General features: G+C 47.5%; 1 protein-coding gene across 3 annotated transcripts in view; it reads left to right on the top strand.

Annotated features, from left to right (window-relative positions):
* The first annotated feature begins 12,355 nt into the window (after nt 1-12,355).
* The window catches only part of Wdr62 (WD repeat domain 62), a 39,804-nt gene continuing 28,157 nt past the window's right edge, over nt 12,356-24,002 (top strand). For all 3 annotated transcript variants that reach the window (XR_005286618.1, XM_038340419.1, XM_038340418.1), the window contains exons 1-7: nt 12,356-12,586; nt 17,192-17,283; nt 18,439-18,501; nt 20,329-20,386; nt 20,611-20,781; nt 20,860-20,997; nt 21,347-21,529. Coding sequence is in view for 2 of the 3 variants with exons in the window: in XM_038340419.1 (XP_038196347.1) it covers nt 12,407-12,586; nt 17,192-17,283; nt 18,439-18,501; nt 20,329-20,386; nt 20,611-20,781; nt 20,860-20,997; nt 21,347-21,529 (885 nt within the window). In the remaining variant the exon portion in view is untranslated. The remainder of the gene's footprint in view (nt 12,587-17,191; nt 17,284-18,438; nt 18,502-20,328; nt 20,387-20,610; nt 20,782-20,859; nt 20,998-21,346; nt 21,530-24,002) is intronic.

Here is a 24,002-nt window from a genome sequence, read left to right as displayed (position 1 = left end):
CACTTCCCTGCAGCTACCCCCCTGTATTGCCACAGTTCCTTCTGCTGGGGAACCTGTGTGGTCCCCTCCCTTCCCTCTTAGTATTTTACCCATGGGTACCTTCTCAGAGGTATTGTTGTTCTCCTTATAAAGATTGCATCCACCCTCTTAGGTTTTCTCTAGAGCCTTCCTTAATCTGATGACCCAGATGGTAGGGTCTCTGAAGAGTTGTTCTTGCATTGGCCCAAGTGCCCTCCAGACAGGATCCCTTTCCACCCCTCCCCAACCCTGCCACCGCCACTGTCAATCATCCCTCTTCAGTCTTCGGAGCACTTGTCAGTTTGAAGTGTTCTATCTGGTTTATTGGTTTTCTAATGCACCGTCTACTCAAGCAGACATGAACTCAAAGGCAGGGATGGTTTGGGGCTGTATTCACAGCTGTGTCCCCCAAATCCATAACAGGCTTGGTACAGCACCCCAGGGCACTTCAGAACCAGACACAGCACCCCTTGAGAAAATAATCCTTGTTCTCCTCAGAGTCCGTCTGACTGATTGCCAAGGGTTAGAGTTGGGGATGGCAGGGACTGGACATCCAGAGGATGAGCATCCTAAGGGAGGAGGGCTGCATAGCAACTTGGTCCAAGGTCATATACAAGGTTCAAGTGGATGGGAGTGAGACCCAGGTGCTGGGGACACTGCTCCTCCCCAGGTGTAGGCAGCAGGGTCAGGCCAATGCCAAGTGAGATGCCTCCTCTTCCACCTTCTGTCTGTCTGTCAACCTTGCCATTCTGACCCTTACACACAGGGCATCTGGGTGTCCAGGGGCCTGGGCTTAGCATCCAGGGTGGCAGGTGTATGCCTGGCCTTTCACAGATGATGGTGAAGGTTTGAGGCTCCTCAGGTCCAGGCAACTGGGTCATCCCTGTAAGAAGTGGCAGAAACAAGAAACACAGGAAGACAAACAGGCATGCTGCAAAGAACAGGAAAGCCAGGGATGTGAGACGTGAATGGAGAGAAGCGGGGAGACAAGGCAACAGATGTGAGGTCAGAGACAGTCATGCGGAGGACAGGAAGATAAATGCAAGGAGGACCAATGTGGATCAACAAAGACACAGAAAGACACAGTGACATGGGGACATGGGGACATGGGAGACAGGCGGAAGGCAGCAAGATGGAGGCAGAAAGTCAGTGAACCTGGAGGTCAGATAAGGTGAATAAGTAGGGGGCAGGAGAGATGGCTCAGTGGTTGAGGGCACTGGCTGCTCTTCTAGAGGCCCTGAGTTCAATTCCCAACACCCACATGGTAGCTCACAACCACCTATAATGGGATCCGATGCCCTCTTCTAGCATGTAGGCATACGTGCAGATAGAGCACTCCTACACATAAAGAAAGAAGATGATGGAGTGTCTCTGATGGCGATTCAGGAAGTCACCAATCTGCTAACAGTAGATGGGAGGTCTGCCCTTTTCTGAATGGAGATGGAGGAGGAGCAGATGGGGAGGGGGTAGGTGGGAAAGGGGAGGCGATGGGAGGAGGGAGGGGAAACTGGTTGGTTGGTGCAGGAGGTTCTTCTGTATTTGTGTTGCTTTCATTGGTTGAATAAATAAACTGCCTTGGCCTTTTGATAAGGCAGCAATTAGGTAGGCAGAGTAGACAGAGCTGGATGCTAGGAAGAAGGGCAGACAGAGAGCCACCATGGAGCCGCCAGGTCAGACATGCTGAATCCTTCCCGGTAAGCCACGACCTTGTGGTGACACACAGATTAATAGAAATGGGTTAAACCAAGATGTAAGAGTTAGCCGAGAAGAGGATAGATATAATGGGCCAGGCAGTGTTTAAATTAATACAATCTCTGTGTGGTTATTTCGGGTGTAAGCTAGCAGGGTGGCTGGGACGAAAAGCAGGCCCTCTCCCTACAACAGTTGGTTGTAAAACAAATGAAAAAAAATGTTATTTAAATAAAATTAAAAAGAAAATAAAGATGAATTAGTAAGAGGCAGACACTTAACAGGGGCAGGGGTGCAGAGAGAGACAGTGTCAGCCCAGGGACCCCAGCAAGCTTCATGGAGAGCTCCGGGCATCAGATGAGCTCTGTCCCAGCCCCACAGTACAACTGGTGCCCAGGCCAGTCTCAGAGCATCAGGGACAGCCACACTGCATCTTCAGCGGACCACTGCCGCCTGAGAAGATGAACCCAGTGCTCTTATCTACTGAGTAATTACAAACCAACCATTCTAAAGCACTGTTGTGATCAAACAGTCTCACCTGGAGGGTACGTCCATCCCACCCCTACTTCTGCTGGAGTACTAAAGGAACTAGGGCCTCACACATGCTGGAGTCCATCCATACCATGGGCGGTCAAGCAGAGGAAAGATATGGTCAAGATTTGATTTAGTTTACACCTCCTGAAAGACCAAACTCAGTAGTTCAGTATTGGAGTTTGCCTAAGAGCTCTGACACCTCAAAGAGGCACAAACAAGAGCTCTGGGCTGTTCCTGGTTCTACAGTTTTATACCTACCTGCTTTGGGGCAACTCAGGACTCTGTGCTTTATTTTATTTTACTCTATTTATTTATTTATTATTTATTATTGCGATTCTTATTTTGGGTTTTCAAGACAGGGTTTCTCTGTGTTACAGTCCTAGCTGTCCCAGAACTAGCTCTTGTAGACCAGGCTGGCCTTGAACTCACAATGATCTGCCTATCTGCCTCCTGAGTACTGGGATTAAAGGTGTGCGTCACCACTGTACGGCCACTCTGTTTTTGTATCTGGAAAACGGCACAAGAGCAGCATCATGATCAGAGCAGTTTTCGCTAAGTTCCAGTCTGGCTTGGAGAACGTGCTCCCTAACCATGTTTCTAACTATGCCTTAGTTGAGCAGCTGTTGCTCAGCTTTGATTGAGGATTGGCTGGTATCAACAGATGTTGAATGTCTGCTTATTTCTGACAGGGTTGCAGATAGCCTAGGCTGGCTTTGAACCTGCTGAGATAACAGACCAGCACCAACACTCCAGGCCTGTTTTATCTGGCTGGTGTTGGAAAAGGAACGCAGATCCTGGCCCTTACTAGGCAAGCACTCTGCCGCACGCGGTCACACCTACAACCCCAAAGGTATGAGAGGATCTTTAAACACCGGACCCTGGTTTAAAGCTGAAATCCTGCAAGGGGAGCAAAGCATCCTGGGTACCAGTCCCAGTGGCACTCAACCAGCACAATGGATCATTGTGTGTGCAGGCCAGCAGGCTCTCTCTGTGCAGCTGCTATGCCAGCTGTTCCAAAACTTGCAGCTGTGCCTGGTGCTTTTTTTATTTATTCATATCCACATACCTCAGTGGATAGAGGGGCTTCCTACCAAGTCCGATGACCTGAGTTCAATTCCCAGGACCTACATGGTGGATAGAGAGAACTCACTCTTGCTAGTTATCTTTTGACCTCCTCATATATACCACATACATATTACAAATAAATGCAATAAAAAATAAATCAAACGTTAACCCAAATGCAGGATATAGACCCCCATGTGCAATAAACCATCTGGTAAAAAAAATATATATAAGACAACAGGAGAAAGCAGTAATAAACTATATTGGATAGTCATAAGAAATTAATTCTGAGCTGGGTGGTGGTGGCACACGCCTTTAGTCCCAGCACTCCGGAGGCAGAGACAGGCAGATCTCTGAGTTCGAAGCCAGCCTGGTCTACATAGTGAGTTTCAAGATAGTCAGGGTTACACAGAGAAACCTTGTCTCGAAAAACAAAACAAAAACCAATAAGACATTGATTCTGTGGACTGGAGAGTTGGCTCCGTGGACAAAGTGCTCACTGTGCAAACATGAGGACCTGAGTTCGGGTTGCAGCACCCACATGAGAGCCAGGCAAAGGCAGCGCATAGCTAGAACTCCGGTACTGGGAGGTGGAGTTTGCTGGCCAGCCAGTGGAGCCAAAATGGTGAGCTCTAGGCTCAGTGTGAGACCTTGTCTCAAAAGTAAATAAATAAATAAATCAGGTGGGAAGCAATGGGACTCCTGATGTTGACCTCCAGCACCTGTACCGGCACATGTGCATGTGTGCACTGGCGCATGCGCACGCACACATGCACACACACACACAGAAATCAATATTGCTAAGCATGGTTACTATATTAGTTTCTGTTTCTTCAAATAGTCTTAGAGCGGGTGCGGTGGCACAAACCTATGACCCCAGCACTTAGGAGGCAGAGGCAGCAGCACTGAGAGATCAAGGTCCTGCTTTCCACATGACTTGAGTTCTGGCTAGCTCATGCTCTGGCAGCTGCCAGAAACTATGAGGCATTAAATGTTTCTCCTAAGTCAGTAAAAGTGGAACTGGTTTGCTACATAACACTAGATCACTTACACGGGCACTCATGCACAGAGACCTTTACAAGGTTTTCCACACTAATTTAATCTTTTTTTAATTGATAGATTCTAAATATTTTTAATGGTTTTATTTAATTTTAATTTTATTCTTTGTGCACTGGTGTTTGGTGTTTGTCTGCACGTATGTCTGTGTGAGGGTGTCAGATCCCCTGGAACTGGAATTACAGATAGTTGTGAGCTGCCATGTGGGAATTGAACCTGGGTCCTTTAAATAAGCAGCCAGAGCTCTTAACCACTGAGCCACCTCTCCATTTCCTTCAATTTCAAATACTAAATAATGGTACATAAAAGAGAAATGACATCACAAGCGGAAAACTTGTGCTGGTGTTAAAGGTGGCACACTCCTTTCAGCTCCGCACACAGGAAGCAGACACAGGCAGACTTCATTAGTTTACGCTCAGCTTGTTCTACACAACAAGTTCTAGTCCAGACAGGGCTACATGGTGAGACCCTGTCTAAAAACATACAAACAAGAAACATAGCTGACTGGAGGAGCATTTGGGGAGATGTTTCAGTGGCTAAGAGCATTTGCTGCTCTTGCAGAGGACTGAAGTTCGGTTCCCAGCACCCGCATCAGGTGGCTCACATCTGCCTGTAACTCCAGTTCTAGGAGATTCTACGCCCAGTTTTGCCCATGGCATGTATACACGCGGATGCACAGGCACACATATACACATTTTTTAAAGTAGTACTGTAATCAAAGGGAAGTAAGAATATACGTTCAGGTTTGTGTCTATCTACACAAATAAACCATAGGGAGGGGGACATGGTGACACGCGATTGTAATTGTAGAACTTGGGAGGCCAAAGCTGGAGGGTTGCAAGGTTAAAGCTAGCCTGGGCTACATAGCAAGTTATAGACCAGTACAGGCTATATAGGGAGACCCTGTCTAAAGAATTAACCCAAACAGGAGGAACTATGGGAAGGAAATGTGAAAAATTAAAAGGACTAATAGTGGGGAAATAGGTGGAGTAGAGAGATGATAGGAACGAGACATCGCAGACAAAAGCCAGGTAACCTGGGGACTGCAGGTAAAAGAGGACAAGGGCTGGCTCAGAGACACTGACACACCAAGAGCAGAACTCAGGGCACACGGCCAGGGAGTCTGAATGTCGCAGTCCCTTCAGCCTCCTCCTGGGAGCTAAGTGTCCTCACTAGCCCCATTCTTCCTGGACACAGACACGAGACCTAGTGACGCAGCACCCTTTCCCTCCCTGCACACACAGCCTGCCAGCTGACTCCTCCAATATCCACCCTCTTCCTACTCCTTCCTAACAAAAGTACAACTCTGAGGTCATTAGCATTTTCTGGGGAAAGAGTATCTCAGGCAAGCCATGTGACCTGACCGTGTTCTGGCCAGTACATGGTTTCCGGTAGTGTGGGCTGTGTGAAGGAAGCTCCAGCAGAATCCGAATGCTTCAAAGAACAAAGAAGGAAAGTGATTAGCATAATAAAAGCGATCCCCAGCTTGGCATCCCTTTCCTCTAGACAGCAGCATTCAAGATGAGCCCTCCCTCTAAACATGGACTTTAACTGGACAAGGGTTCACCTTTGCCACCTGTGAGCCTGGTTGGTCGCATTTAGAGGATGGGACGGCATGCTCTCAAGATTGTTTCTTTCTTGTTAACATGGCTAGTGATGTATTCAGGGTGGTTAAGTGTGTAGCTAAGACCACACTCCCACCTTCTTTTGCAGTTGCGGGGGACCAATAATGACAAAGCTACCACTGAATGGGGTTCCTGGAAGGCCTTGGAGAGGAAGCTGACTCAGTCGAGCACTGAGACCTTTCTGTGTTTCCTCCCTTCAGCTGGGAGGGGCATGGTGGGGGGGGGCACGGGCAAAGGACAACAGAGCAGGAAAGGACCCTCACGTTAGATGTCAACCTCAGCACTTGTTTGACACAAGAGAAGCATAAGGGTGCTGGAGACGTGGCTCAATGGTCAAGAGCGCATATTGTTCTTTTTTTTTTTTTTTTTTTTTTCGAGACAAGGTGTCTCTGCAGCTTTGGAACCTGTCCTGGAGTGCATATTGTTCTTACAGAGGATCCAACTTCAAGTTTGGTTCCGAGCACCCACATTGGGAGCAACTCCAGTTCCAGGAGGATTCAGTGTTTCTTGTCTCCCCAGATACTGGCAATCACACATGCCTATGCCCCACACAAAGAATTAAAACAAACTTTAAAGAGAAACAAAACTCTGTGTGGAGCTGTGCCATTCAAAACCTTTGCTCTACTCCATCGACAAGCTGCTTACTGTATATAATTGCTATGCCTGAAGAATGTGACAGTTTTATGGGATACTCCTAAACACAAAATTTCCCAGGAGATACTGGGTAGATCTCTGCATTTTCACTTTTCCTCTTAAAGACCCAAGGTTCCAAGTAGGGACAGCTCCTCCAGGCTGAGTCCCCAGCTGTAGAACAATGTCCTGTAATGGGCAGTGTGAGCAAGGACCATACCTGGGCCGTAGTAAGCCTCTGAGATTGGGATTTTGTGACTATAGTGTAACTTAATGATGCTGGTTCCATAGACTTTGTAACTTGCTCAAGCCACTGTTAGTTCAGAACTTTGTGACTGTTAAGAAGATATAACTCCTTAGTAATAGGCCCCTATAACAAAGCCCCCAAAGGACTAATCAATGTTCTCTCTGCCTCCCAGGCAAACGCTCGACTGGCATCCTAGGAGCCATTCCTCATGTGTTTTACCTCATTTTCTTCTTGGCACCAAGCCTGCTCTTGAATCTCTTTAGAAAACATTCTTTTTCTTTCTTTTTTTGTGGGGTGGTGGTTGAGATGCAGTCTCTCTATGTAGCCCTGGCTGTCCTGAAACTCTGTGTAGACCAGGCTGGCCTCATATGACTGCTTCTAGCTCCTTTGTTCAGAAATTAAAGGCGTATACCACCATGCCTGGGTTCTCTCCCCTTTTTAATTTTTTTTTAAGACAGGGTTTCTCTGTGTAGCCCTGGCAGTCCTGGGACTTGCTCTGTAGACCAGGCTGGCCTTGAACTTAGAGATTCCCCTGCCTCTGCCTTCTAAGTGCTGGGATTAAAGGCATTTGCCACCACCTGTCTCTTTTTTTTTTTACTCTGTTTGTTTGTTTGTCTGTTTGTTTTTCAAGACAGTGTTTCTCTGTGTAGCTGATGTGAATAGGTTTTATTACTATTTGTTAATAAAGAAGCTGCTTTGGACATACAGCAGGGCAGAATAGAGCAAGGCAAGAATTCCAAGCAAGGATAGAGGAGAAAAGAAGGCGGAGTCAGGGAGACGCCATGTAGCTACTGAAGGAGAAGGACAGCCTGGTCTACAGAGTGAGTTCCAGGACAGCCAAAGATACATAGAGAAACCCTGTCTCAAAAAGGCAAAAATTAAAATAAAAATAAAAGAAATGGAGTTTAAAATAAAGCCATGTAAAGATGGAAAATACAAAGAGAATCTGAATACTATATGTTTTTGTATTATCTTTGAATTGTTTGAAAGCTGAGGAAGGAGCAACAGCTGCTAAAAGACATTTGACTATAAATGTTGCTGGATTACTCCAACCTATATATCTTGAAAATACCGTGACTTCAAAATTTAAGTCAAAAAATATATTTCTTTGGAGAAGAGATTTTTTGCTTTTGTTTCCACAGGAAATGAGATGCTGTGGATTCATTCTGGGTTAAGAAAAATCAGGTTTGATCAAGGAAGACCCCCTGAAAATTCTCCAATAGGAACAAATGGCCCAGATGAGTCAACATTTCAGAGGACCTCTGTTAGAGTTTTCCTCTGAGTTCCACATCCAGAACAGCCTGTCAAGATTATTGGCTGAGATGATCCAGCCTCACAGAATATTCCAGTCAGGACTTAACTATAATCCTAAATTTTCTTTAGGTCCCCATAAGATTATCAGCACCCCCAATCAGCAGAAAGTAGCCTAGAAAACTATGCCCATATTCTCATAAGATGGATTATGGATGTTTGTCTTTGTTTAAAGCGTTGGTTACAAGTATGGATAATGGTCAGGGGAAAAAGCTAAACAAAGGACATTAGACTTAGAGTTCTTGTTTTCAAAAGAAAAAAAGGGGGAAGTACTATGGGACAGTGATCTTTGTACAACACCCAAATACCCTAAATGATTGCTTATAAATGTTTCTTTACATTTAAAGGGGGATATGCTATAGAGATGAATACTTTGCATTGGTATGGATCTTGGTCTATTAATACAATAAAGTCAATTTTGTTATACATATTTTTGCTCTTGATTAAGGTATTGTGTTTGTGCAACTCATTTAAAAATGTAATGTATAATTAAGAAATACAGGTCAATAGATAGTCATCTATAATAGTCAAGCTTGTAGTCTTTTTAAGTTAGGTTTTCTAGATGTACAGAGATATATTTCAAATGGATAGGTATTCTTCAAACCTTTCAAAGACTAACAGAATAAGGCATTTAAAATGTTTTAAGAACTTAGGACTTCTTATGATGAGATTCATCTGCTCCTGGCAGCACCAATCTACTTCAAGAGGATGATGGGCACTGAAGAGGCTCCTTATGGCATTAGTTACCCATTTGGGCAAGAGATTGCTCTTGCCTGGACTGCTTGATGTTATGCTATATAAACTAGACATGCAGGACCCACAGAAAAATGACTGCTAAATTGTCTAAAGAAGGTGAAAGAGTCTGACATACTTTCTGCAGGACACAGAAGAAAGTGACTGACAAACAGCTAATATAGGCACAACTGTCTTTGAAATTTCCTAGTTCATGAAAAAGTCTTCTGGATATTATGGACCTGTAGGTAGGCTGAAGATGGATACCCCAATGTTACAGAACTTTGGGTGACTGTCCAAACTGTGAGATGTCTCTGTCAATTATAGAGTTTTGGAAGCTGTTTACAACGCACTTCCTGTTTACTTAGGTAATATTGTATCCTTCTGGAATCTTTGATGGAGTTGAAGAAAGACAGTTTTATAACTATAAAAAATAGATTAGGTATAAAACTTTAGTCTCACAAAGATAGATAAGAGTATTTTCCTTAATTTGTCAAATGTAAATAGACTAAATATTATAACTTTAATTTTTGCTTGATAACTGTTTTGCTGTATGTAATCTTAGTATGTTAAAGTTAAATCCTTTTAACTTTATTTAGACAGAAAAGGGGAGGTGATGTGGGATTGCCCTCTGTATGTTATGAATATGTTTTATTACTATTGTTAATAAAGAATCTGCTTTGGGCCTGTGGCAGCACAGAATAGAGCAAGGCAGAAATTCCAAGCAGAGATAGAGAAGAAAAGAAGGTAGAGTCAGGGAGATGCCATGTAGCTGCCGAAGGAGACAGATGCCCACCCCAGAACCTTACCGCTAAACCATGAACCTCGTGGTAAAATATAAAAGAATAGAAATGGGTTAACTTGCCAGGCGGTGGTGGTGCACGCCTTTTATCCCAGCACTCAGGGGGCAAAGGCAGGTGGATCTCTGTGAGTTTGAGGCCAGCCTGGTCTACAAGAGCTAGTTCCAGGACAGGCTCCAAAGCTACAGAGAAACCCTGTCTCAAAAAACCAAACAAAACAAAACAAAAAGAAAGAAAGAAAGAAAGAAAGAAAGAAAGAAATGGGTTAAGATGTAAGAGTTAGTTAATAAGAAGCCTGAGCTAATAGGCCAAGCAGTGTTATAATTAATTTAGTTTCTGTGTGATTATTTCGGGTCAGGGCAGCCGGGAAATGAAGGAGCAGTCTCCACCTACATGTATCCCTGGCTGTCCTGGAACTTGCTCTGTTAAACAGGCTGTCTTCGAACTCAGAGATCCACCTGCCTCTGAAGTGCTGTAACTAAAGATGTGTGCCCCTACAGCCTGGATCACTTTTTAAAAATTTAATACTGGGGAAAGGAATGTAGGTGGAAAGGCACATGTTACACATATCCATATGTGTAGAGGTCAGAGGGCAACTTTCAGGAGTCAGTTCTTTTCTTCCTCTGTGAATCCCAAGGATTGAACTCAGGTCATTAGGCTTGTATAGGAAACACTTTTATCTACTGAACCCTCTTGCTGGTTTTCATTTAACCTTCAAGTAAGTGGCTTCTTTTGCTAGATCAACTCAATGAAAGCTCTAAGATGAAAATGGATAAGTAGCCTGCCAGTCATTGGTAGACACCAACAAAGATGAGACGGAATTTTTAATCCAAGCATGGCAGTGTGTGCTTGAAATCCTCATGCCTGGGAGGTGGAAGCAGGAATATTAGGAGTTCAAAGTTGGGCTGGAGAGATGGCTCAGTGGTTAAAAGCATGTACTGCTCTTGCAGAGGACCTGAGTTCAGTTCCCAGAACTCACTGGGGCAGCTCAAAACTACCTGTAACTGTAGCTCTAGTGCACCCAGTTCCTCCTGGCCTCTGCCAACATCAATACTTATATGCAAGCCCCTGCCATGCATTCATAAATAAATACTTTTTTCTTGAGACAGGGTTTCTCTGTGCTGTCCTGGCTGTCCTGTAACTCGCTTTGTAGACCAGGCAGGCCTTGAACTCACAGATATCCACCTGCCTCTGTCTCCCAAGTGCTGGGATTCAAGGCACGCACCATCACCGCCAGGCAATAAATAAATAAATAAATATTTAAAAAGAGTTTAAAGTTATTTTAAATTATTTTTAATGAGTTCAAGGTCAGCCTGAGCTTTGTAAGATCTTCTCTGAAAACATACAAGCAAAACAAAATACCCTGGTTTTTATGAAGTTATCTGGTTGCTGCACAGAGCTTGTTGTCATTGTCCTCATTACTATTACATGCCAGGCACTAGAAACCTAGGACTAAGAGGAAACAAGAGACAAATATCCGTTGGCTTGGGCTGCAGAGATGGCTCAGCGGTTAAGAGTACTGGCTGACCTTCCAAAGGTCCTGAGTTCAATCCCCAGCAACTACATCGTGGCTCACAACCATCTGTAATGCGATCTGGTGCCCTCTTCTGGCCTGCAGGCACACATGCAGGAATAACACTGTATACTACACAATAAATAAATAAACCTTTAAAAATAAAAGGCGTTGGTTTCAGAGAGCTGACTAACAATGCTGAATACCTCAAACATGTGACGCTCCACATAAAGAGTTAAAGGGAAAAATAGAAAACAAAGCAGGAGATGGGCAGGGAGAACTAACTATGTGTCTACACATCCCTGTCACCTTTCCGCTCGCATTGTAGCAGTGAAGGAACTACATTATCTACACCTGAATCTTCCTAATAGCGTCTCCCAGGACTCAGGCAAGCTGGACCAAGTGTCTAGCCAGCTGCTTCACCCCTCCCGGAGCCACGCCCCGCGCTTGCGCTCACTTGTAGAAGCTCACAGGCTGGTTGTCTGCGCCGAGTTAGAGCAGTTTGGAGCCTTGCGATACTTAGGAATAACTGTCCAACCCCATCGAGTCCTGCACAGTCAGCGGTACCCCTTCGGCCTAACCTCGCCCGCGTGCAATCAGCCGGCCTCACGTTATCCCAGGGGCAGTGGGGGGAGGGGGTGGAAGATGTCGCCACACGTGACGGGGAAACTGAGGACGCAGACGTACACGATGTTGCTCGCGCTACCACGACTACGCCCCTATCACGCGCGCAAAGCCTGCCCCTCACCACTTGTATAGGCAAGAGTAGGGCGGTGGTGTTCCTGAGCCTGCGCCAAGTCCACGGCTCCTCGGCCCCGCCCTAGATCTACATCCGGGAGACTGCTGCGGCTTGAGTAGTCGCCCTGGACTGTGGCAAAGGACAAGCCGAGGGCTTAGCCTCGTAGAAGTAAAAGCCCCAGGTCTCCGTGAACGAAGGAAAGGCTAGCTGGAGAGGAGCAGCGAGGCTCACGCAAGCAGCGCACTAGACCGGCCGTGGCTCCACCCTCAGCTCCGCCCCTTAGCTCCCATTGGCCAACGAGTCCGCCCAGCCGCCCCGAGATTGGCCAGATGGTCTGCCGGCTGCGTCCAATGGGCGGCGGCGCCGGCTTTCCCGCGGCCATTCGCTCTTCGAGTGGGTGCTGGCGACAGGCGGCTGTTGAGGGCTTAACGGACGCTGGTCTCTGCCAGGATGATGGCGGCCCTAGCGGCCGGAGGCTACGCGCGGAGTGACACGATAGAGAAGCTGCCCTCTGTTATGGCGGGAGTTCCGGCGCGGAGAAACCAGTCCTCCCCGCCTCCTGCCCCACCGCTCTGCCTCCGGCGCCGGACACGACTCGCGGCGGCTCCTGAGGACACTGTGCAAAACCGGGTGAGTCCGCTCCTTCCGATTACCCAGCTCCGGGCTCCTCGGTGCCACCTTGGTCCCACCCGAGGCCCTTGGGCCCTCCCACCAGTCTTTACGTGTTGCCGCAGGCTGCCTGCCAGGCTCGCCTGGTCCGGAAGACCCGCCCCCTTCGCAAAGGCTCCTCCCACTTTTCTGCTGGCTTGGGCGTTGGGTGCCGCCCATTTTTCTGGCTCCACCCAGAGCGTTGGCAAATTGCGTTGTTTTAGTTCCAACTCTTGGGAAAATATTTTGCGTTTACAAATCTTCCCTAGTCTCACTTTCTCATTGAGTAATCTAAGATACTTATCTATTCCATTCCAATGTTTTCTTGTTACTGATTTTCTTTCTTTTTTTGTTTTTGTGGAATAGGGCTGGGTGGCCCTTGCCACCATGTCTCTATTACATAGCTCTGGCTATCCACAACAGCAACAAGACAGTGCCATCCCCGGGTATGAGGAAGAGAGCGGCGGCTCTTGACCTGCCTATTCTCTGACACCCCAGGATAAGGCCTGGCCTTCGGGCCCCTATTTTATTGACATCAGTCCCCTGGGTCTTTAAGACCTCTACTCGCTTCCCTTATTTGCGTAACCTTCTTCCTTTCCTTCACTAGAAGGGATTCGTGCTCCGTATTTACGGCTCGCAATCGTGGAGAATGGGAGGAATGATTTGTAAAATCTTAGTGGTGCTGCCCGGAGAGGAGGGTTACAGAACAGTTCCACAGATTTTGAGACCCAGAAATGATTTTAGGCAGAAGGAATGCTATAAGCAAGACATTTTTTAATAAAGATTTTTATTTCTTTTTATGTGCACTGGTGTTTTGCCTGAATGTATATGTCTGTAGTGAGGGTGCCAGGTCCCCTGGGACTGGAGTTAGAGATAGTTATGAACTGCCATGTGGATGCTGGGAATTGAACCTGGATCCTTGGGAAGAGCAGCCAGTGCTCTTACCCTAGGAGCCATGTCTCCAGCCCCTGCAGAACATTTTGTTGTTGTTTGTTTTTTTGAGACAGGGTTTTTTCTCTGTTTCTCTGTGTAACAGCCTAAGCTGTCATGGAACTTACTTTGTAGACCAGGTTGGCCTCTGCCTCCTGAGTGCTGGAATTAAAGGCATGCACCACAATCGCCTGGCACAAAACATTTTTTATATTACATTTATTTATTGGGGGAGATGGATTTTGTACCATGGTGTAGGTATAAGTGTGTGAGGTCAGTTTTTGAAATTAAACTCTCCTAGTGGGTTTTGGGGATCTGAACTCAAGTTATCAGCTTTGGTCTCAAGAACCTTTCCCTGATAAGCTGTTTTCTGCTCTAGAAGTGGAGGGACCTGGGAACATGGAGCCAATGAATGAGTCAGACTAAAGTCCCATGCAATAGCCAGCTTTATTCAGAGCATAGACAGTTTGTACTCCGAGGGTTAAGAGGAGTCACATGAGTAAAGTGTCCATCACAAGGGCACGCCCCATGAGGTAGAAACATGTTTGTCTGTAGAGGCATATAAACAAATAACAATAGCCAGTTGTAATGAGTAATTCGAAGTAAACTCACTCCTGCTACACCTGGGAGGGGCACAAAAGCATAATCCAAGAACAGTTCTGTGTTTTTGAAGAAACTGAGGTTGCAAGACTCTTGTCTTGGTTTCTTGGAGTTTCCTCACCAACACCCAGAATTCCCCCTCACATGACTCCATTCTTGGGTCATGTTCTGACACTGAGCCACCTCTCTGGCCCCAGAGCAATAGTTTTGTTTTTGTTTGTTGGGCTTTTTTGTTTGTTTTTTAGGGTTTATTTATTCTTATGTGTGTGGGTGTTCTGCCTACATGTATATATGTGTACCCTGTGGGTGCCTGGTGCGTCAGGAGGCCAGAAGAGGGCGTTGGACCCTCTGGACCTGGAGTTACAGATGGCAGTGGGTCCTTTGGGAGAGCAACAGTGCACTCTTCACTGCCGAGCCTCCTTTCCACCCACCAGCAACACTACGAGTGGTTCTCTAGTCATTGCTGGGCACATGACCTTTTATAACATGGCGATGACAGCCACACAATGGGATTGAAGGGAGAGGAAATGGTGACTGTCTCCTTGGCACACACAGTGTCCAGATAAAGGATGGATCCATGGCAGCTGCTGGTGGCTCTTTTTCCTCTCTGGTGGGCTTTCGATCTCTTAGAGAATCCCCGCAGAGTGCCAGGTTATAGGCGAGTGGCCCCTGCCCACAAGGTCTTTCTGTTGTGTCTCTGATTATCCTGGAACTCACTATATAGACCAGGCTAGCCTCGAATGCACACTTGCCTCTATCTCTCAAGTGCTGGGATTAAAGGCGTGCACCACCACATCTGACCCTTGCTCACCATAGTGGCTGTACCTTCTTTTTTATTTTTTGTTTTGTATTTCAAGTCAGAATTTTCCTGTGTAGTCCTGGAACTCACACTGTTGACCAGGCTGGCCTCGAACTCAGAGATCCACCTGCCTCTGCCTCCTGAAGGTTGGGATTAAAAGTGTGCACCATCACTACCACCACTACCGGCTACATCCTCCCTTTTACTGAGGTTCAGCCATACCAGACTGCTTTCTGTTTTTCTGAAGTTGCTGATTCTTTTCTGCCTCCTAGACTTTGCATTGGTTGGTTCTTTGCCTGGGTGTTTTGCTGTAGTCTCTTTCTCTGGCTTCTTCCCATTCTTCAAGTCTCAGCCTGAATATTCTTGTCTGGAGAGGTGTTCTGGAATCCCAGCCTAGAGACACCCACTTTAACTCTCCCTCGGGGCCCTTACATGCTCCTGAAAGTGCCTTGTGTGTTCTTAAACTGCGTGTAAGAGAATGACAGAAGCAAGTACAGAAAGGGCTATGTAAGGTGGTCTGCTCAGCCTCTGGACTCGACTGCCTGAGCTTAAATATTTTGTTCCTTGTAGCAAGTTAGGAACTTCACCATGCCTCAGTTACCCCAGCTGTAAAACAAGAATAAAGGTGTAGAATCTCTCACACCGTACTAGCTTTTACGCTTTAATTTGTTCTGTTTTGTTGTTGATACGGGATCTTATTATGTAGCCCAGACTGGCCTCAAACTTATACTCCTCCTGCTTTCCAAGTACCGGGATCCCAGATGTGCGCCTCCTCATAGGGTCCCTGTGAAATTCTGAGGGCTCACATCTTAAGCCTCAGAACCCTGGTCAGGCACACTGCAGGTGCTCCGTCTGTGTTAGTCAATACTGCTGTTACTGTGTTTGGGGTGATGTCATCTATTTTTTCTCATTTGACAGCACATCACAGAGATCATCTGGCTTGCAAAAGCCATACTCTAAAAATGTCGAGTTACACTAAAGCCCCATAAAGCTAATGAGCGTGTAGTCCCTGAGTGCCGCTGCTTGACTGCTGCGCCAGGGTCCCGGCAGTCGCTCCTGCTGCGCGGGTGCTGCCCAGGGCTCTGGCTGTCATGCCCAGAGGTGGAGAACAGTGCCTGACTGTGATGAGAACTAGAAGCAGCAGCTCTTACACCCCGTGTTTGCTATTCAGTTTGGAGGCCAGGGGCTGGGCTTTGCCTTAGAAGCCTGTGTATCTAAGATAGGAAGGAGCCACAATTCCGTTAGTCTGGAGTTTCTTTGTTATCATTTTAGCAACCATGATGAAATTCTGGCACATGTATGAGATTAAATAAATACTTTTTTCCTAGGCATGATAACACGTTCCTTTGCATCTCAGCACTCAGGAGGCAGAGGCAAGTGGATCTCTGTGAGCTTCAGGCCAGCCTGGTCCCCATAGTGATTTCCTGGCCAGCCAGGGCTCCACAAATAGACCCCATCTCAAAAAATAAAAGTTTTTTTTTTTTTTTCAGTGCTGGGCCTCAAATCTAAGGCCTTATATATGCTAGGGAAACATTCTGATATTGGGCTCTATCTTCAACCTGCTAAAAAAAAAATCTGCTTTAGCTGGGCGGTGGTGGCGCATGCTTTTAATCCCAGCACCCAGGAGTCAGAGGCAGGTGGATTTCTGTGAGTTCAAGGCCAGCCTGGTCTACAAGTGCTAGTTCCAGGACTGGCTCCAAAGCTACAGAGAAACCCTGTCTCAAAAAAAAAAAAAAAAAAAAAATCTGTTTCAGTGTGACTTGTTTCTCTACCTATTGAAAACGCTAGACTGAATTTGATGAGGGAATATTATCTGCTTTTTGCTTAGTGTTGTGTCTTCCCTGTATGGCCTGAAGTGCTGGCATTGGAACCAGAGCACCTTGGTTTGCCCTCTACCCGTGCCCCTCTGAAGCTGCAGGATCTGTGGCTTATCTGTAAACAAGGGTGGTTATGATCTTATTCCTTACCAGCTGTCAGGCAATAAGTCATTTATCCACGAACACCCTTTGACCCGCAGTCAGAGGTCACTTTGTCACCGGGCGTCCTCCTCCCCTGCAGGCCCATTTCTTCCCTGCTAGCCCTTGTTCCTCTTGCAGCAGGCGAGGGAACGGTGTCAAGAGTCAAGTTCTAGTTGCTGGTAAGCAGCATGGCTTCAGACGCTCAGGAGTGTGGGGAGTGCCCTGAGACTCATGACCGAGGCAGCTATGCCATGTGGGGCCTGCTAGAACATGTATTTCTGACAGCCCTTCTCTTTGCAGGTGACGCTTGAGAAGGTGCTTGGCATCACAGCCCAGAACAGCAGTGGGCTAACCTGTGACCCTGGCACAGGCCATGTAGCCTACCTGGCAGGGTAAGCACATGATGGGCTTCAGCAGCTGCTTGCTGTTGAGAAATTTGGAGTTGAAGTCATTGGAACATCTCTCTGGGCCGTGGCTTCCCGTCTGTAGGATACAGACAATGCTGCTCCCTCTGAGGGCTGTGGCAAGGACTTCGTTCTCTCCACAGGCCATCTGTGTCTAGAGCAAGAACCTGGCATAGCGCTTGGAAAGCCCTTTACTCATGACTGCAAATGTGAGGTGGTAGCAATTATAGGGAACTCAAGTGGCTAAAACCCAAACTCACGTCCAGCTCCTCTACACAGACCTTTCTTAGAGCCTCTGCTCCTAGCTAGTAGCCTTCCATTCCGGTAGTTGAGAGAACTGGAGAAGATTGTGTTTAGTCCAGAGATTCTGGTCTAGCTTGGCCCTGCTTAGGCAATGAAAGAGCCTTCTCCTCCACCCTGCAGCAAGATAGGGCCGAGTAGACTTAGTAACAAACAGTATCTATTAATGAGACCTTGGGAAACAGTCCAGGACCGAGGACAGGCTGAGCTGTTAAATCCAGCTGGGGTATAGTCACATCCCCACTGCATTTCTGACCTGGTGGCTTGTGTAAAGGACTTTCCCCCTCTGGGCTTCATTCCTCTATGTCAGATCTAAAGAGCCCTTGGCCTCAGCAGGCAGCTGTGAGGGTTTAAGGCTGTTATAGATTGCTGTGAGTTCGAGGCCAGCCTGGTCTACACAGCAAGTTCCAGGACAGGTTCCAAAACTGAGAAACCCTGTCTCAAAAACCTATACATATACATGCATATATACATACATATATTAACAGCAAGTGCCCAAGATTTCTCAGTGTTAATATCTGGAGAAAAGGGGAACCAGAAAGAGAATCTTCTGCCTAGAGGGAAGGAGCTTATAAAAGCTGGAGAGGTATCTCAGGGGTAGAAGGCTTACTTAGAGTATTTAAGACCCTGGATTCCATCCCCAGTACCACCAAAAACAAAAGCTCTTTGGCACAGAAGCCTGAGGCAGGAGGAGTTCAAAGCTGGCCTAGGCTACATAATGAGACAAACAAAATCAGAGGGAGCCATGTTGACAAATAACTTTTTCTTTGGGGAGAGAGTCATGCCTGGGTCCGGTGCTTCTCCTGGCCCCCCAGTTCAGACGTGCTCTCCTCTTTTCCCCAGCTGTGTGGTGGTGATCTTGAACCCCAAAGAGAACAAGCAGCAGCATATCTTCAACACGACCAGGTAGGCGGGGCCTGGACATGTGGTGAGGTTGGGGGACCAGGCTGCTGTCCTCATCCCTTTCCCCACAGAGCCCGGAGTTACTCGGCAGTGGTCCCAGGGACTGCTTTGTGTTAGGTACTATCCAGGTATTGGCAACCTAGCTGTGAGCAGGGACAACCATCTGCCCTCTAGAGCTGACAGTGCGGGAGACAGACGTCAACCCACCAACAGATTACCAGCTGATTGCCATCAGTGTCATGGAGCAAATGCTTGCAGGGGTGGGGCGTTGGGAAGAGAATGGGGAAAGCTATCTCCATGGCCTCCCTGAGTTTGAGACTTAAAGGAAGCAATGATACCCATATGTCAGAAAACTAGCAAGACGTGCTACAAAGGTGAAGAGTCAGGTGACCAGCAGAATAGCCATGGGCCCAAGTGCTGGGCACTGGAGCAAGAGAGGGAAGAAAAAGCTGAAGCAGAAATTGTATTACTCCTTTGCTTCTTGGAGAAGGAGCTCCATGTCATACTGAGGGCCAAGAGATGCCACTGGATGGCATACACAGGCCAGGGAGGATGGTAAATCATCTGTGGAGGTGGCAGAGTCACATAGAAGCCAGGTGGGTGGCACATGAGCCTATAATCTCAGCACTTAGGGTGCTGAGGCAAGAGGATTGTGAAGTAGAGCCTAGGCTACATCATGAGATCTTGTCTAAGAAAAGGAAAACAAAGTACAGAAAACCGGGGTTGAGACAAAGGAGGGGCTAGAGCTGTAGAGTCCGGGCATGGCCTTGCTTCTAAAAGCATGGCAGCTAGTCTGCCCTTCAGTCCACGTTCAGGCTAGTTAAGAGTAAAGAGACAGGAGCTGGAGACAGTTCAGTCTATACAGTGTTTGCTGTGCAAGCGTGAGGACCTAATCCAGTCCCCGGGATCCACATAAAAAGTTAGAGAGATGGCTCAGTGGTTAAGAGCACTGACTGCTCTTCCAGAGGACCCGAGTTCAATTCCCAGCAACCACATGGTGGCTCACAGCCATCTGTAATGAGATCTGGTGCCCTCTTCTGGTTTGCGGACGTACATGGAAGGAATGCTGTCTACATAATAAATAAATATTTAAAAAAAAAAGAGGCACTCATGAGGCAGAGGCAAGCGGATCTCTGAGTTTGAGACCAGCCTGGTCTACAGAGCAAGTCTGAGAACAGCTAGGGCTACTCAGAAAAACCCTGTATCAACCCCACACACACAGAATTTAGGTGTGGCGACACGTTGGGAATGTAGAAATGGGGATCCCTGTGGGCTCACTGGCCAGCTAGCCTAGCTTAACTGGTGAGCTAGGCACCATCAAGAAATCCTGTCTCAAGAAAATGAGGTAGGTAGTGCCTGAGGAGCCACAGTGCTGAAAGCTGACCTCTGGCCTTCACATGCACATGTGCACACAGTACTATAAGCATTTTGGTGTTGGAGTTTCTAGAGCACTCAATAAGCACATCTGCATGTGTGCCGGTGTCCTCCCGTGGGCACCACTTCTCTAGTTAGGCCAAGGCTGTACCAGCTCCTATGTCTGAGTTTGAGGGCTCTGTTACAGGGGGGAGGGTCTTGGGAAGCTCACTGGGGAAGAAAGTGGAATCTCCATCCTGGGTCTGCAGTGTTTGGTGTTGAGGGAGGAAAAGCCCTTTGCTTCTGTTCCATTTCCCCGAGTGTCATGCTGGGCACACAGGCTATACTGGCTGTGTAAGAGCTACTGGCACTTGTTCCTTCAAGCCTAACCCCAGCCTTGGGAATCAAGAGTGGGCAGAACGCTGAGAGCACAGTCACCCTTGGTGGGACCAGTGACGGCTCTTTTCTCGTCCCCAGGAAGTCCCTGAGTGCTCTGGCCTTCTCCCCAGATGGGAAGTACATAGTGACAGGAGAGGTGAGTCTGGCCTGAGCATCTGGGACAGGCCTTGGAGCCATTCCTTCTGCTGCCAGCAGGCCTGGGGATCCCCAATTGACTCCTAGTTTCAGAAAAGGCCTGTGGCCAATAGGGGAGGTGATCAAGTCATGGCAATGTCAACTTCAGCCTAAACAATCCCTCAAACCCTGTCTGGCACACCGTTTAGCAGTAAGAACGACCTTACCCTGCCATCCCACCCCCAGAACGGGCACAGGCCAGCCGTGCGCATCTGGGATGTGGAGGAAAAAACTCAGGTGGCGGAGATGCTGGGCCACAAGTATGGTGTGGCCTGCGTGGCTTTCTCACCCAATATGAAGCACATCGTGTCCATGGGCTACCAGCATGACATGGTCCTCAACGTTTGGGACTGGAAGGTGAGAACCCAGAGGTCCTGTGGGCATATGGGCCAGCAGGGAGTCGCCAGCATCCTAAGCCTGCACCCACTCTTTCAGAAAGACATTGTGGTGGCTTCCAACAAGGTGTCATGTAGAGTCATCGCCCTGTCCTTCTCCGAGGACAGCAGCTATTTTGTCACCGTTGGGAATCGGCACGTGCGGTTTTGGTTCTTGGAAGTCTCCACTGAGGCAAAGGTGAGCTTGTGTCCCCACTCCAGCCAGGTCTTGGAGAGTCACTCGCAGCAGCAGCGCAGGCTCCTGTGACCGCCTAGGACCTGGAGGACTCGTCACGCAGGTCATCGGGTTCTCAGGCATCCAGGTGCTCACTAGTAAGCTCTGCTGGACTCTGCCCCAGGCCAGAACTCACTAGAGGACCACTGTCTCTTGGCCTCTCTGCCCCAGTGCAGGCTCTGCTTTTTTCCCTTCTCCACATGGAGGACTTCTTTAAAGTCCTCCTGTTTAACTGTGTCAGGAAGGGGCCCAGTGAGCACGGCCGAACACTAGGCAAGGGGGTAGTCACTAACATGTCCTTCTGTGCTTCCAGGTGACTGGCACAGTGCCCCTAGTGGGGCGCTCAGGCATCCTGGGCGAGCTGCACAACAACATCTTCTGTGGTGTGGCCTGCGGCCGAGGCCGGATGGCAGGCAATACCTTCTGTGTGTCCTACTCTGGCCTCCTCTGCCAGTTCAATGAGAAGAGGATGCTGGAGAAGTGGATCAACCTGAAGGTACCCTGCTCCCTCTCTTCCAGTCAGCGGGGGAACTGCTCTTTCTTTAGTACATCCAGGTGCTCTACTGTGCACTGACCTGCTGGTGCTTTGGGAGGGACTGAGGCATTTGTGGTTTGTCACAGACAGGGTCTCCCCTTCATTGTGAGGTTGAGTCTGTCCTCAGACTCATGATCTGCTTAGCCTCTTGAGTGCTGGAATGGAATTGCAGGTGCACACCCCGTGCCTGGCATCATTAGTGTCTGACTGCCAGGTTCTGTGTGAGCCATTCGGGTGGTAGTGGAGCACACCTTTAATCCCAGCACTTGGGAGGCAGAGGCAGGTGGATCTCTGTTGGTTCGGGCCAGCCTGATCTACAGAGTGAGTTTCAGGACAGCCAGGGCTACACAGAGAAACTCCGTCTCAAAAAAATCGAACCCCACCCCCCCCCAAAAGAAAAAACCACACAGGCTCCATGTGAGAGTCTCCCTTTCTGAGTTTCCTCATTTCCTTATCCATTAAACAAATACTAGGCCAGTGAGATAGCTGAGCAAGGAAAGCGCCAGTGTGCGCCTGGACCTGAGGTCCTCACTGGGGAAAGAACTGACGCCACAGCTTGTCCTCTCACTGTCACCTGTGGCTGTGGCACCAGAACGTCCCTTCTCCCTGCACAAATAAATCAGTAAAAATTTTAAATGGAGCCAGGCGGTAATGACGCAAGCCTTTAATCCCAGCACTTGGGAGGCAGAGGCAGGTGGATCTCTGAGTTCAAGTCCAGCTTGGTCTACAGAGTGAGTTCCAGGACAGCCAGGGCTACACAGAGAAACCTTACCATCTTCCTCAAAGTTGACAAGGAAGTCACGTGAGATACAGATTTTTTTTTCTTATAGTTTCTCGAGCCTACTATTTTTTCTGTCAAAAAAGAAAAGCTGGGGCTGTAAAGATGGCTCAGAGGTTAAGAGCACTGGCTGCTCTTGCAAAAGTTCTGAGTTCAATTCCTAGCAACTACGTGGTGGCTCACAACCATCTGTAATGAGATCTGGTGCCCTCTTCTGGCCTGCAGGCATACATGCAGGCTGAACACAGTATACATAATAAAATGTAATAAAAGTTACAGAGTTGTTTTTTTCTCCCAGTACCTGAGCTTGAGTCCACACTGTCAACCTGCTCCAAGCTCAGTTACCCATTGACGTGGGTGAGAGAGATATGCTTATCTATTTTCTAGGAACTTAAGCATCAGTTTTTAAAAAAAAAAGAGGAAAAAGGAAAAGATTATTTTATTTTTACTTGTGTGTAGTGTGTTTGTGTAAAAGAGTGCAGGTGCCCACAGAAGCCAGAAAAGGACGTCATTCCCTGGAGCTCGAGTTACAGACAGCGGTGGACTGACCAGTGCGGGTGCTGGAACCCAGACTCGGACCTCTGTCACCACTCTAGAGGCAGTGGGTCTGGAGAATGGAGCCGATGGATGAGGCAGACTAAGCCCTGTGCAATAGCCAGCTTTATCCAGAACGTCAGACAGTGTATACTCTGAGGGCTCACAAGGCCACCTGAGTACAAGGGCAAGCCTCAAGTTTTTCCAGAGGCATAGAAAACTACTAACACTAGCCAGTTGTAATGAATGATCTGAAGTAAGCTCACTCCTGTCTGCTACACCTGGGAGGGGCACAAAAGCATAATCTATGAACAGTTCTGTGTTTTTGTTTGGTTAGTTGGTTTTGGTTTTTGATTTTTTTCGAGACAGGGTTTCTCTCTGTAGTCTTGACTGTCCTGGAACTCACTCTGTAGATCAGGCTGGCCTCAAACTCACAGAAATCCACCTGCCTCTGCCTCCTCCCAAGTGCTGGGATTAAAGGTGTGCGCCACCACAGGCCTACTCAAATCCATGTTTTTGAAGAAAAAATGACAAGACTCTTGTCTTGGTTTCTTGGAGTGTCCTCACAAGTGCTCAGAAATCTCCTCACACAACTCCAATCTTGGACCGTGTTCTGACGGTCCCTAAAAGAGCAGTAGGCGCTCAACCACCGAGCTGTCTCTCTAGCTCCTAAACATTGTTGAAAATAAAATATGCATTTTGTTTTTTTTGCATTTTGTTTTTGTTACAGGTTATAATGCTGAATGTGAGTGTGGCATGTCTGTGTGTGTCTGTGTCATGGAGGTCAGGAGATGGTGTAGGATGCACTGGCCCTGGAGTTCCAGGGGGTGTGAGCCGCCTGATGCGAGTTCTGGGAAGCTCGGAGCCCTCTTCCAGAGCAATAAAGACGTGGAACTGATGAGCCTTCACTTCAGCCCTAAATATCTTTTGTTTTTCAATTTTCCTTTTAATCTTTTTAGAACTTAAGCAACTTTAAAGCAAGCTAAAACTAGTTTGTTTGTTTTAATTTAGACAAGAATTCATTATAGAGCCCAGTCCTGCCTCAAACTTATAATCTTTTAACTTCAGTTTCTCTAGTGCTGGATTACAATTATACACCATCACTAATGGTGTAAGGAAACC

The sequence above is a fragment of the Arvicola amphibius genome, chromosome 8, assembly GCF_903992535.2.
Source record: "Arvicola amphibius chromosome 8, mArvAmp1.2, whole genome shotgun sequence".
In the NCBI taxonomy this organism is placed as follows: Eukaryota; Metazoa; Chordata; class Mammalia; order Rodentia; family Cricetidae; genus Arvicola; species Arvicola amphibius.
The sequence above is the reverse complement of the archived record's forward strand: the minus strand, read 5'-3'. Positions and strand labels throughout refer to the sequence as shown.